Source organism: Mustela nivalis, assembly GCF_964662115.1.
Source record: "Mustela nivalis genome assembly, chromosome: 11".
Classification (NCBI taxonomy): Eukaryota; Metazoa; Chordata; class Mammalia; order Carnivora; family Mustelidae; genus Mustela; species Mustela nivalis.
In genome coordinates, this window is record NC_139030.1 from 82454915 (window position 1) to 82469423 (window position 14509).

At 42.2% G+C, this 14509-nt stretch overlaps 1 protein-coding gene across 3 annotated transcripts in view; it reads right to left on the reverse strand.

Moving 5' to 3' along the window:
• Positions 1 to 1605: 1605 nt before the first annotated feature.
• The window catches only part of MOGAT1 (monoacylglycerol O-acyltransferase 1), a 60765-nt gene continuing 47861 nt past the window's right edge, over positions 1606 to 14509 (reverse strand). Inside the window, exon 6 of one of the 3 annotated variants that reach the window (XM_082690427.1) lies at positions 1606 to 2721. In XM_082690427.1, coding sequence (XP_082546553.1) covers positions 2489 to 2721 — 233 coding nt within the window. In that variant the 3' untranslated portion in view covers positions 1606 to 2488. The remainder of the gene's footprint in view (positions 2722 to 14509) is intronic. The other 2 variants (XM_082690430.1, XM_082690426.1) reach the window with 2 other exon arrangements.

The window sequence follows — 14509 nt, forward strand, 5'->3', positions numbered from 1 at the left end:
GGATCCCTGACATTGCAAAAGCCATAGTAATAGGTTAGGAAAGGCCTAGAATATGTATTTTGAGTGCCTGGATAGTGGAGCTGCCTGCCCTTATACACAAACACCTTTTTTTCCCCTTAAAAGTCAAACACTCCCTCGAGTTAAATGATGGGTGGTTGGGTCATTACTTCTATTTTCAGCAAGTTCACAGAAAGAAGTCAGTTGAGGTGATCAGGAAGGGACAGAAATGTCAGGTGGATATTAAGTCCTTTAAGAAGTGCTCCATCGTGGGGCACCTGGGTGGCCCAGAGGGTAGAGTCTCTGCCTTCAGCTCAGGTCACAGATCTCAGGGTCCTGGGATTTAGCCTGCATTAGGCTCTCTGCTCCGCAGGGAGCCTGCTTCCCCCTCTTTCTCTCCACCTGCCTCTCTGCCTCCTTGTGACCTCTCTCTCTGTGTCAAATAAATAAATAAAATATATATATTTTTTAAGTGCTCCAGAAAAAGTATATTGGCTGAAAGTCAATAGTAACCTAACGCTGCAAATGTCCAAGTGCCTACATCATTCCCATGACTTTATCTTATCAGGTAACCTTTTCTCATCTCATACCATCACAAGAAGGATGAGTACAAGACAATAAGACATTTTGAGAGAAAGAGAGGCCACAATCATATAACTTGTATTATAATATATTGTTATAATTGTTCTGTTTTATTACTACTTATGTGGTTAATCTCTTACTACGCCTAAGTTATAAATTAAACCATATAGGAAAAAAACAGTGTATATATAGGGTTTGGTACTATCTGTGCCTTCTGGAATCCACTGCAGGTCTTGGAACATATACCCTCAGGGTGAGGGGGTGCTACTATATAACCTATTAGTTCTGTTTCTCTGGAGAACCCTGACATCTATATATATGAAATCTCTCTGAAAGGGCACACACCAGGTCGGTGGCTGAAAGTAGAGACAGAGTTTTCACTGAATGTCTTTTAATATTTAAAATTTTGGATGTTAGAAATATACCACCTGCTCAAAAAATATATAAATTTAATAAAATTTGCTATGTTCAGTTATTAGTTACTATTCTGCATTATGATCCCATAAAGAATGCATTGTTAAAATATGCATTTCTGAAAATACAAAAAACCTAAAAAACCAAGCCATTTTTTTTCCTTTTTCAATTTTTTATTTAAATTCCAGTTACTTAACATACAGTGTAATACTAGTTTCAGGAGCAGAGTTTAGTGACTCAGCACTTACATACAACACCAGTGCCCATTACAAGTGCCCTCCTGAATCCCCATCCTATCCCCCCACCCACCTCCCCTCCAGTAACCCTCGGGTTGTCTTCCATAGTGAAGAGTCTATGTTCTGGTTTGCCTCTCTTTCCCGCCCTCCCATGTTCATCTGTTTTGCTTCTTACATTCCACATATGAGTGAAATCATATGATGTTTGTCTTCTCTGACTTATTTCACTCAGCATAATACCTTCTAGTTCCATCTATGTCATTGCAAATGGCAAGATTACATTCTTTTTTTTTTTTATAATTATTTATTTATTTGACAGACAGAGATCACAAGTAGGCAGAGAGGCAGGCAGAGAGAGAGGAGGAATCAGGCTCCCCGCTCAGCAGAGAGCCTGTTGCTGGGCTTGATCCCAGGACCCTGGGACCTGAGCCGAAGGCAGAGGCTTTCACCCACTGAGCCACCGAGGCGCCCCTACATTCTTTTTTATGGTTGAGTAATATTCCATTATATATATCTATACCACATCTTCTTTATCCATTCATCAGTTACTGGACACTGGGCTCGTTTCACAGTTTGGCTATTGTTGAAATTCTATATCAAGCCAATTTTAAAAAATTTTAAACTTTTTATTTTGAGATCATTTTAGACATAGAGAAAAGCCACCAAAAAATAGAGAATTCCTGTGTGTCCATCATTGTACATAAATGGAGTCTTGTTACCAATGCCAGAAAATTAATACTGATACAATATCACTAACTAAACTTTTAGCCAAAAGTATTAACCTTGATGCCCCTCTAAACATTTAGAAATTTCTTTGCTGATGGCAAAAAAAAAAGTCCAGAATTTAAAAAATCAACTAGAAAGTTTCTAAAAGTATCTCTCTCTTTTTTTCCCCCATAGTAACACTCAGATAAATTTCTGTAATTGTCTAGGTAGGAGAAGAGAGCATTATGATTATCAACTGCACTCTCTTTTTTGTTCCCCCACTGTTCTTAGTCCTCCAGCTTCTCTGATTTCTTATTCACTCCTCAGTACATGTGCTTCCATGATTTCAGTCCTCAGTTTGTTTCCAGCAGAACCCAGGCAAAGTGGTTCACCTTCGCCTTCTCTCTCCCACATTTTTTATTCTGTGACTTTCCAGTCTAAGCTCCATGTAGGCATGTCGCCTTCTTAGGGAAGTCTCAGGGTGGATGGTTCTGCGCTCCACCTAGACCCATCCTGTTCCCCCACTTCTACACACCCTTCCAAGTCAGTCTGGCCTAGCCTCCATCTCTGATGAATAAATCTGTGATAAAATGTTGGTGCTGGCTTAATGTGCTGCTCCAAGAGGAATCCACTTGCCATAAAGAAATTCTAGAGACAGCATGATATGCTGAGACAGTGCTCACGGGGGAGGGTGGTGGCCATAAGGAAACCTGAATGTCTGCAGAGCTGTCACTAATCAGCTGTGTGGCCTTGGCCGTATCACTCAACCATTCCAAGTCCCATTTTCCTGTAAAACAAGGGAATGAAGCTTATATGCATTTTTAAAAATATTCTTAACATTAAAGGTAGCTTTGAAAATCTGATAAAATAAATAGACCATACCCTCAGAAAAGTAAACATCGTGCCTACATATTTTTTAATATCTCAAAGGGACAATGATATGATAAAACAGGAGGTCACAGACTTTCCTCATTTCACACTCCAAAGGAAACAAGAGTGTCTGTTATACTTTTCTTGGGACCTTCGTTATACAGATCAGGCTAAAGTGTAGAAAGAAGAATTGGAAGTAACAAGAGAAACTAGATTGACTTACCTAAGGGTCAAGGTGCTAATGGGGAAGATAAATAAGAATAGATCTGGGTAGATAAAATGTACTTCACTGGGGCACCTGGGTGGCTCAATTGTTGAGTGTCTGCCTTCCGCTCAGGTCATGGTCCCAGGGTCGAGCCCCGAATCTCAGGCTCCTTGCTGGGCAGGGAGCCTCCTTCTCCCTCTCCCACTACCCCCTGCTTATGTTCCCTCTTTTGCTGTGTCTCTCTCTGTCAAATAAATAAAATCTTAAAACAAAATGTACTTTACACAACTACAAACATTTTTCCTTGCAAAGACATCATCAAGAAAGTGAAAAACAGCCTACGGAATTGGAGTAAATATTTGCAAATCATCTCTCCGACAAAGGACTTGTACTCAGAGTATACGAAAAACTCTCTCCATTTAATAATAAAAAGTCAAACAACCTGATTTAAAAATGGGCAGGAGACTTGACTAGTAAAATCCCTAACAAGGGTATGCCTAACAAGAAGATGTTCAGTATCATTAGTCATCAAGGAAATGCAAATCAAAACAAGCATGAAATACCACCTGACACCCACTAGGGTGGCCATGATTTAAAAAAAAAAAAAAAAAAAAAGTGGGCAACAGCCACTGTTGGCACAGATGTGGAGAAATCTGAAAGTATTTACACTGATGGTGAAAATGCAAATGTGTTTCAGCAGCTATGGAAAAAAATTTGGGAGATTTCTCATGTCCAGCAATTCCACTCTTAGGTATAGTCTCCAAGAAAATTGAAAACACAGAAAAAGCTGTTCAGAGAAAGGTTTGTGTATGAATATTCATAGTAGCATTGTTTCTAATAGTCAAGGAGAAGAAACAACCCAAGTGGCCATCCTGTCATGAACGGATAAGCAAAAATATTCCATACAATGGAATATTCTTCAGCCATAAAAAGGAATGAAGGATTGATACGTGCTATCATACATATGAACCTTGAGGATGTCACACCGAGCAAAAGAAGCCAGCCACAAAAGGCCACATAACGTATGATTGTATTTGTGCAAAATGTCCAGAAGGGGCAAATCCAGAGAGAGTCAAGAGGTAACTGGCTGTGGCGGCGGGGGGTGCAGTGAGAGAAGGGATAATGGGAAATGACCCCTAGCGGGTACCAGTTTTTATAGGGTAAGAAGAATGTTCTGGAAATTAGTGGTGATGCTTGTACAACCTTGCTAATATGCAAAAACTCACTGAACTGTATACCCTTTAAAATAGTGAATTTTATTGTGTGAGAATTATATCTCATTTTTTTTTTTAAAGAATAGGCCAGGGATTAGAGGCAGGAGAGAAGAAATGAGGACGAAAGGGAAGCAGTATGGGTCAGAGTTTGGGCAAAAAAGAGAAAAGAAAGTTTAAGATCCCTGCCTTGTATAAAATGTGGGACAGATGAATGGGTAAAGAGGGTTTGGGGAAAGTTTGATGTGTATTTGGGAAATATCCCATTCTCTTTTGTTGCAATCTTCAGAAATTACATATTTTTAAAAGAATTTGGAATTGGATTTGTGGATTTAGGGATGGGATGGTGAATTGAGATTTGTTCCAAAATAATCTGCTTAGTTTTGGTTTACACATTTATTCAGTTGACTAATGTTTATTGAGCAACTGCTGAGTGCCAGGCCCCTTTCTGCAGACACTAGGGTGCATTGGTGAACAAGACAAAATGAGGTGCTCTCCTCCTGGAGCTTTATAATCTAGAGGTGTGTTTGTGTGTGTGTGTGTGTGTGTGTGTGTGTGTGTGTGTGTGTGCACGGGCACACATGTGTGCAGCTCAGGCATAAGCTTGATGAAAAAAATAAAAATGTGCTACCTTTTCACTAACTCCTTCAATTTAGTCAAAGATGTTTCCTGAAGGTCCACTGTGCCTGAAACACTGAGACAGACACAGAGAGCCCCACACTTGTTGGACGCTAAAACTGGAAGGATCTTCAGTGATGACCTAATGTTGACTTCAATCTCTTCATTGTATAGAGCAGGAAACTGATATGCAGAGGCTCAAGTAACTTGGCAAAGTTCCCCCAGTTTGCTAGTCACAGAGCTGGGATTACAGTCCCGATGTCCTAATTCCAGGTTTAGTCAGGAGCTTTCACTTAAAAATAATGGATATGTTAATGGAAGATTATCTATTTACTCAGTCAAGGACCTATAGTTCCTTCTGACACAATTTATTGTTCTTAATGCTGCCCCTACCAGTTAACAATAATGAAACACCATTTTGTTTGTTGGTCTTTATCCATTCATTCACTTCTCAATGAAACAATGCATCCCTTCTTAATTCTGTTTTATCGGTTAACAATGATAGATTTTTTTCATTCATTCACTAAGCATAATCTTAGGCACCATGAGGAATGGCAACATTATTCAGAGAGAGCCCTGACCTCAGAAAGCTAAAAATCTAGATGAGGAAATAAGACAGAGTCACAGATAATTATGATGTGGGGTAGATCTTGGTGACACTATTACATATCATGAGGTTTCAGAGGAGGGAAGTCATGTCTGCTTGAGAAAAAGGAAAGCAGAAAAATATATTCCGACTTCACAACGCTTCAGAGGAAGAACTTCTGGAGTTCATGGAAATTGTTCAAGACTTGAAATGCAAGTTTTCTGTTTATTTAAAAAATAAACTATAGGGGCGCCTGGGTGGCTCAGTGGGTTAAAGCCTCTGCCTTCGGCTCAGGTCATGATCTCAGGGTCCTGGGAGCGAGCCCCGCATCGGACTCTCTGCCAACAGGGAGCCTGCTTCCTCCTCTCTCTCTCTCTGCCTGCCTCTCTGCCTGCTTGTGATCTCTGTCTGTCAAATAAATAAATAAAAATCTTTAAATAAATAAATAAATAAATAAAATAAACTATAATGGAAAATCAGCAGTTTCCGGAATTAGGTTTTGTTGAATACTTAACCCATCCTTGGGCAAATATATACAGCTATACCCACACTGCCCTCAGTTGGTTCCTACGTACAGTAAGATTAAAGTGCTTAAATTCTGTTCTAACTGGATACCTTTATCCTTCATGTTTTAAGGCCCCTGTAACTGTGCAAGGGCCTTTTTTAAATGATATAGGGTTATAGGATTTTAATGAGACTTGATAGTTTGAAATGAATAAAAGCCTTTAAAAAAAAAACAACTCAGGTTTAGTAAGTTATAATTTAGGTGTAATAAAAATCACACTCTTTCAGTATGTAATTTCCATGATTTTTGACAAATGGGATGCTTTTTATTGTGAGTCCCACAGTTAGGTTAGCACAGTAAGGAGAGCCAGAACTGAATGGAAAGAAGCAGCGTAAATGGAAAGCAAACATTTCCAGCATTCTCTTTACATGCATAACCTCAGCTATGTCTCCTATCCCTGTAGAAAACGTGGTTTTCTAATCTCTACAGATATGAACGTTGCATTTTGGAGATGCCAAGTTTCTTGGCCAGAATCACAGGCCGAGGAGGTAGCGGCTCCCCAGGAGGGGCAACTTCTGGCCTCTGTCATTCATTAGTTTAGGGATTTGGGGAAATTCCTTGGGCCCTTTCGGGCTTTGTTTTTCTCATGTGTATAAAGGGACTTCTGGATGGACCTTCTGGTCCCCCGAACCCCTCTCATGGAGCCCCACCATCTTGGTTCACCAGTAGAAATAAAATGTCTGGCCAGCCGTGGCCCCAGGGCTGAGGGACTCAGACAAACCGCCTCAGAAGTTAAGGAAACAAGTAGAAATAACGCACACGCTTGGACGGAGCCCAGCGTCCCCCCACAGACGCTTCCCCCTTTTCTTGCCAGAAGCACCTGGCACAGCGGACAAGCACAACGCCATCTAGAGGAGTTCAGGAGGCCAAAGAAACAAATGGTGAGGAAGCACGTGGGCCCTCGGTCCCGCAGAACAATGTGGTCACTGTCTTCCGTGCTGGCTTCTCTGGTCTCGTCACATCTCCCCGGCCCACAAATAAAGAGATTGGAGCTGGCCGAACCACCCTCCTGTCAGCTTCCAGCTCTGTGGTTGCCAAAGCGTTCTTCCATCACATCACCCCATTCGCTTCCTCCCCCCACCACCCCCTCTGAGCAATCAAAGCTCATTATTGTCCAGTAGATTCAGAGGGAAGTGTAAAATAAGACTGGAGAGCTGGGGGTAATAAATACGCCTCTTCTGTCTGCAGCGCAGAGTCAGGGAAGACCCAGCTCCAAATTCTGACTCTGCTGCCAAATGGCCGTGTGACTTGGGACACGCTACGTAAAATTTTTTTTTTTTAAGTTGGGACTAAAGTCAAGAAGTTTATTTTCTGTATAATAATGTTCTCTTGGGGGGTCCCAATGCTGAAAGACCTGGGGAGGAGGATTACGTCTTTCTGGCCATTTAACACCCCCGTACTTTAATCACTATTTAAAGCAGCCTTTACCCATGTGAACCAACAGGATATCATGCCAGGGTGATGGGTCCCGTGTAGTAAGAGCTTAGAGGCCATCCTAATAGGCTTAACCCTTTTCTCATTTTTGCCTATTTCTGGCCTGTTTTGGGGGGGATTTCAGTTGACATGTTCTTCCCTTAGGCCTTTAAATACATGATAGGGACTCAGCAAATGCTTGCTGACCATTTGTCAAGGAATCAACAGATAAAGCAAAAATGGCCCAAACCTAGCATGGGTGACTAAAATTTAAACATCAAGTTTTATAGGGCAAAGTTCTTTTTGGAGTGGGGCAATGTCTGACCTTTTTTTAATCCCCAAATACCTAACTTATCCAGACACTCGGTGTCTTCTGAGGCTGAGGATTTGAAGGATGAGATTCATAATAAGGCCACAGTGTTCCTGCAAAAACCAAGAGAGCAGGTGCACGTGAACGCCATGTGTAAATCCTAAAGCATGGTTTCCGGGCACCTTCTACCCAATGGCACTCAGAGTGAAGGATTATATTTGCAGAGGGCATTGAGGGCAAATTGATAAGGCAGCCAAGAAGGGGTTCTCAACTGCCCCAGGGACGCCAGCAGCCCTAGAAATGCCTACCAGTCCAGGCCCTCTAAGCTACCCGGAGGGCTGAGGGAGTCCAGAAGTCATCACAACTGCAATATCTGTGGGTCAAGCCACACTTCTTGAAAAGCTGTTTTAAAGTTTCATACAAGTGTACAAATGTCACGGAATGATCGTGCTGATGTGAGTCCATCATTTTACTTTCCTTCACTCAATTACAACGGGGGACACTGCCCTATAGTAATCGGGGCACTGCCCTATAGTAATTAAGGCAGTGCCTTATCATATAGCAGACCCTGAGATAGTGATATTATTTATAAAAATAATATGATGACATATTTGGACCAATAATGAAAACAGGAATGATTCTGTAGCGCAAAATAGAAAACTTGGCTTTTTTTATTCTTGCATAACAAGGAGGCATGAGTTTGTTGTTGGTATTGGTTTAACATTTATTGCTGCCCCAGCTTTGGATCAGTGCCTTCAGAAATTCCTCTGGCCTTGCCCTTGTGGTTTCAAGATGGCCACAAAGAGCTCCAAAATGACATCCCTTTGTCTAAAGGCATCACGTGGAATCTCTCTTTCAATGCACCAACTCCTTATCAGGAAGAAAAACACTTGCCAGAGGTCCCTGACCAAGACCCTCATATATTTCATTGACCAGAACTGGAACACGTGGGCACTCTTAGCTCAGAGTAAGACTGAGGAAGCAAGTATCTGACCCGTTGAGCCGTGCAGTGAGCGGGTGTCAGTGAGCGAGACAGGGTTTTGAGAAGCTGATCAGTAGAAATGCTCTGCAAAGCATTTCTGCTTATAGCTCAACAGGAAAACCACGTCATCATTTCCCAAAATTATCCAAACAAAGTGACTTCCTATTATTAAAATATATGAACAATGGAAAAAAAAACCAAAAACCAGAGCATCTATGATTTTTATAACATCTCCCAACTCTCTGTAGATATTTGGCAGCTTGGTCTATAATGGTTTGCTCAGATATTTTTTTTTTAATTTTATTTATTTATTTGACAGACAGAGATCACAAGTAGGCAGAGAGGCAGGCAGAGAGCGAAGGAGAAGCAGGCTCCCCACTGAGCAGAGAGCCCGATTTGGGGTTCGATCCCAGAACCCTGAGACCATAAGACCATGACCTGAGCCGAAGGCAGAGGCCCAACCCACTGAGCCACTCAGGTGCCCCTGCTCAGATTTCTTAAAATTCGAATTCTTACTTTCCCTCCTGAAAGTTCCTGGATTCTCAAATGCCTTCATGTCTTAAGTCTGCAAAGGTCCCTCATAAACTTCCTCTTCCCCTGGTCCATCTGTGAATCTTCTCACTAATTCACATAGAAGCTTCTCATACATTTCTATCTCAACATCTTGTGAAGAAGTACCCCTTGTGATATGAGATATTAACATTATAAAATATTTTAAGGTATATATAAACTATTTTAGAATAGTATTAAAACCAATAAACGTCTTAGAATGTATTTCACTGTTACAGGCATGGATTCGCAAATCCAATCAGCAAGCCAAGTAAACGGCTCATAAGGAAAAGCAGCCGTCTCCCCCCTCAGCTCCCCCCACCCTCCTCTCCCACTTCTGGAGTCAATCATTTTCAGCTCATTTACCTTTTCCTTTATGTATTTATATCTACATTCTAAATTACATGCCTTTTACAATTTTTAATTTTTTTTTAAGATTTCCTTTCTTTATTTGACAGACACGAGATCACAAGTAGGCAGAGAGGCAGGCAGAGAGAAAGGAGGAAGCAGGTTCCCCGTGGAGCAGAGAGCCCGATGCGGGACTCGATCCCAGGACCCCGAGATCATGACCTGAGCCAAAGGCAGAGGCTTACCCCACGGAGCCACCCAGGTGCCCTGCCTTTTATAATTTTAAAAAGATTTTATTTATATATTTATTTGAGAGAGAGAGAGCAGAAGGGTGGGAGGTGCAGAGGGAGAGGGAGATGCAGTCCCCCCCGCTGATCAACTCCCCCCCACAACTGGGGGGTCCATGGGGGCTCAATCCCAGAACTCTGCGATCATGACCTGAGCTGAAGGTGGGTGCTTAAGTAACTGAACTACCCAGGCGCCCCTAAATTACATGCTTAAATTGCTCTTTCTTGACTTTTAACTCGGGACTTCTTCTGTTGTCTCTCTTCTCTTCAGTGTGAGGATCTGGCTCCCTCATACATTCTTGTGCCTATTTTTGTCCTGCCCCCGTCACGCTCTACAGTTACGTCACTTTGTTTTTCGACACACTCTTCTTGGCATAGCATTCTGTTCTTGTTTTATTGTTACAAAATGGTCTCATCTCTCTAAAGGTATAAATTACCATTTTCTGAAGTTTCCTTCCCCTGGTTCCCTCTCTCTCACGTTCCTCATTTGTTCGGTCTCCCGTTGAAGCCCTTCTTGAAAACTGTGGTGATTGTTCAATGTCCTTTACTGACACCAGAAAACTGACCAGTGGCTCTGTGAAAGTAGTTTATTCATTGGTAGACCTCAGTAGATCGTGGCAGATGGAGACTCCCCCAAATTAGAATCTGTCGGTTGGTGGGTTTCCCCAGAGAGGAATCATCCTTTCTCCTGTTGGGGCGATAGAAAGCTGGCTGCTGAGGATTGTAGGAACGCGGTGTGGGAAGGGGGAAAGATGGGAATTACCATTCAAAATGGAGGCTGTCACTCAACCGGCTTTAGAGTCGCCTCACCACCTCCATCCCTCTTTGAGCCTGGCATGCCAGTTGAGCTTCGCTAGAATTTCCAAGAGCAAAACTCTTGTGCTCTGCTCAGGTATGCACAAGCTGCTCGAGTTAGGGCAGGGAACCTGAGAGTCTGCTCAGACACCACACGTGGTGGCCTCCGTGCCCGGCCTTGCTGAGATGATCCTGCGGCCACCGCCACTTGCTTCCGACAGGACCCTCTCCCTCCCGCACTCTCCGGCAGACGGTTTCTGCTTCTTCTGTGCTGCCAACTCACTCACCACTCGTCCATCTGTTTTTCATTTTGCAGAATAGTGTTGACGTCACTTTCTCCTCTTACTCCTCCCTGTTCTCTTTGGCTTTTCATCACTTTTATTCCTTTATTCTTACTTCAGAGGAGTTTCGTGAAGAAAGTCAAGATGAATGCGATTCAACTTGTCACGTTTAACGGAAAGCTGTAGATGTTTCATTTGTAGGTGTCTGATGGGGGCTGGGCACACACCCACCCAGCCACTGATGTAGAGATGGGGGGGGGGTGTTTTTAGAAACAAGAAAAAAATATATATTGATATCTCTTTTTCTTTTTTAAGATTTTATTTGTTTGACAGAGAGACAGCGCGAGAGAGAACACAAGCACCGGGAGGGGGAGAAGGAGACACAAACCTCCCCCAGAGCAGGGAACCCGATGGGGGACTGGATCCCTGGACCCTTGGGATCCTGACCTGAGCCGAAGGAAGCCGCTTCACTGACTGAGATACCAGGTACCCCTATATATTGATATCTTAAGTGAGAGAAAGACTACACTTCCCAGCTTCCCTTGCACTTGCTGTGCCCCGTGACTAAGTTCAGACCAATATAAAGAAAGAAGAAATGCCGTGTGCATTCTGGAGCCTTGGCCTTCAGGACTCAGGGCTTCTCCACCCTCCTCATTCTGTTCTCCCCGGGGGGCTAGCATGTGGAGGTGCAGCGGCCAGCTTCAACTGTGCAGACAAGGACAACACCGGAGGGGGGATGGCCCATGACAAGTGGAAGGAACTTTGCTTTTGAATAAACACGGTCACCATCCTGGACTGTTCACCTCCAAACTATAATGTGAGACAGAAATCAATTTCTTCCCACCTCCGTGGTTTGCGGTCTCCCTGCTACAGTAGCTTAGCCCCTGCTCTAATGCAACCTCCTTTGGTAGCTCCCAAAGCAAGTCTATGCATAAGAGGCAGATCTTCCATGTGGGGTGGTTTACAAAGATAACAGAATCCCAGACCACGTTTCCCCAGATTCTGCTTCAACCCGTCTGGTGTAAGGTGCAGAAGTCTGTTTCACTGTTTGTTTTTTAACCACTTTGATTTTTCTGATACATCGCCAAGATTATGAACCACTGACCCTGCCCGGTTTACATAAAACACTTTCCTCACATTCCCATGGTTTTCCCATTTCTCATTTATTTCCTTTCAGTCTCCATATTCTCTTCCTGATTCCTTTGTTAAAAGTCAAATGTGAATGTTATCGTACCGGACAATTATTTTTGTCTTCCCGGAATCCATTCACCCTGATTTCCTTTGGGGAACCACTTATCCTTTATTCTCTGTCCATGTGGTTCAGAAAGCCAGTGGCTCCACAATCTCCCCATCTCTAGGGCAGAGGCCCTTAACCACAGAGCCCAGGCGAGTCAGCATATTCCAACCTCTTGACCACAAGGATGTGTTCAGGGATTGGACACATGATCCAAGTCAGTTCAGTAAGACCCAATTCTAGGGAAAAGAGCAGTTCTTTTTCCTTTGGGAGTGCTGACCTAGTAGGATGTGCGCCGGCAGCTGCTGGTGCCTGTCTGACACCAGGAAGGTGAAGGGAGTTGGACAGTGAAGTCAACACAGTGGGAGAAGAGAGATGGAGCAGGACTGAGTTCTGACGATATCATCTGAGCATCTGGATCCATGCCTGAACCCCTAGACTCTTTAGCTATGGAACTCAGATTTCTTTTATTAGGAGGGAGAGAGTGCTATTATGTATAAATATGTATATAGTATTATATGTATGATTATATGCACATAATTATATGTATCTATTATATGTAATATATATGCTATATATTATGCTTTATTTGTATTATATTATGTATGTATACATACATACATAATAATACTTTTATATTTACATACACATACATATAGCATAATTATAAAATTAACTATAAATTTCAAAAGAGAACATACAGAACATTTCTAAGGGGATGAAAAGGTAACATTTAGAAATAGTTTCAAAAAGAGGGGCACCTGGGTGGCTCAGTGGTTAAAGCCTCTGCCTTCGGCTTGGGTCATGATCCCAGGGTTCTGGGATCGAGCCCCGCATTGGGCTCTCTGCTCAGCGGGGGGCCTGCTTCCTCCTCTCTCTCCCTGCCTCTCTGCCTACTTGTAGATCTCTGTCTGTCAAATAAATAAATAAAATCTTAAAAAAAAATAGTTTCAAAAAGAATAATCATTTGAACAATATATCTAAGATACCACTCTTCTGTTTAACTAGTACCAAAGGTAGTATTATCTCTGAATTTTCATGAAGCTCATACAAACAGACGTTTGAGCAGCTGTGCAAATGTCTATGTTATAGAGTCAATAATTTTCGAGTTTCAGTTCTACACTCCATTCTAGAGTTTGTTTGTGTAGGTCTGAGCCAGTTTTGCAGTCATTATAGGGCAATTTAAAAGAAAATATGTAAAAATATATAAAGATCTCCTGGATATCAGCAGTACAGATTTTCTGAGTTAAAGGGACCTGTAGATTTAATGTGTTTATGACAAGCAACATGATTTGGAAGCAGAATTTGCTTGCCGACCTCAGGAAAATTAAAGTTGGCTTCATGGGTTGAACTTGTCATCACTTTCCGGTATTTTATATTCAAAGTACAGAGCCTATTTGCGGCAGAATTATGGTGTCCCGCCACCCCCAAACCATTCTCACCCTCCTCTGGGACCCACAAACTGAATCAGGTCAGCCTGCTGGTTTTGTATACCCTCCGAACTAAGAGTGGTTTTAGCTTTAAATGGTTAAAGAAAGATCAAAAGAAGACTATTTCATGAAAATTACATGAAATTCAAAACTCCATGTCCATAAACAGAGTTTTATTGGAACACAACCATGTTCTTTCATTAATTATCTCCAGCTACTTTTGCACTATAATGAGGGAGTGAGTAGTTACTGGGTAAGATATTTCCCCATCCTGGTCTTGATTGGGGAAGTTTGCTAAGCTCTGCCATAGAGAATGGAAAGTCAGTTGTTACTTTCCCCGCCTTATTTGTAGCTGGGTGTGACCCACGGGACCCATTTCTGACCAATGAGATATCAAGCAGAGTTTGCCAGAGGGATTCTGCGAAAGGTAGCAAAGATTCTAAAAAAAGTCAAAGAAGAGAGAGGACCCCTTTCATCTTCCTGCCTTAAACAGACATGTAGTGGCTGAAGATGCGGTGGTACTTTTTGCCTCCATGATAAAACAAGCATGAGGTTGGCCTTTCTCTCTGCGGTTTCACTGGCTATGTCGGTCAAAGATCTAATGCTTTCCTGAGTCTCTGGAGTTGGAATTGATTTGAAGCAATCTAGAGCTTTTCTAAATCTAGTCTCAAGCATAGTCACCATGGAAAGAATAATTTAGACAGATGCTTCTCATGGGAAACTCTCTGTTTCTTTAGGAATTTGATTGTGGTCACGTAACTCTGGATTCCACTTGAGGGGAGTTCAACTTCAGCCTAAATTTAATCTGCCAAGGTACTTGAAGTGGGAAAGATATAAAAACAAATTTTATTTTATTTTTTTAAAGAGTTTATTTGTTTTGTTTTGTTCTTT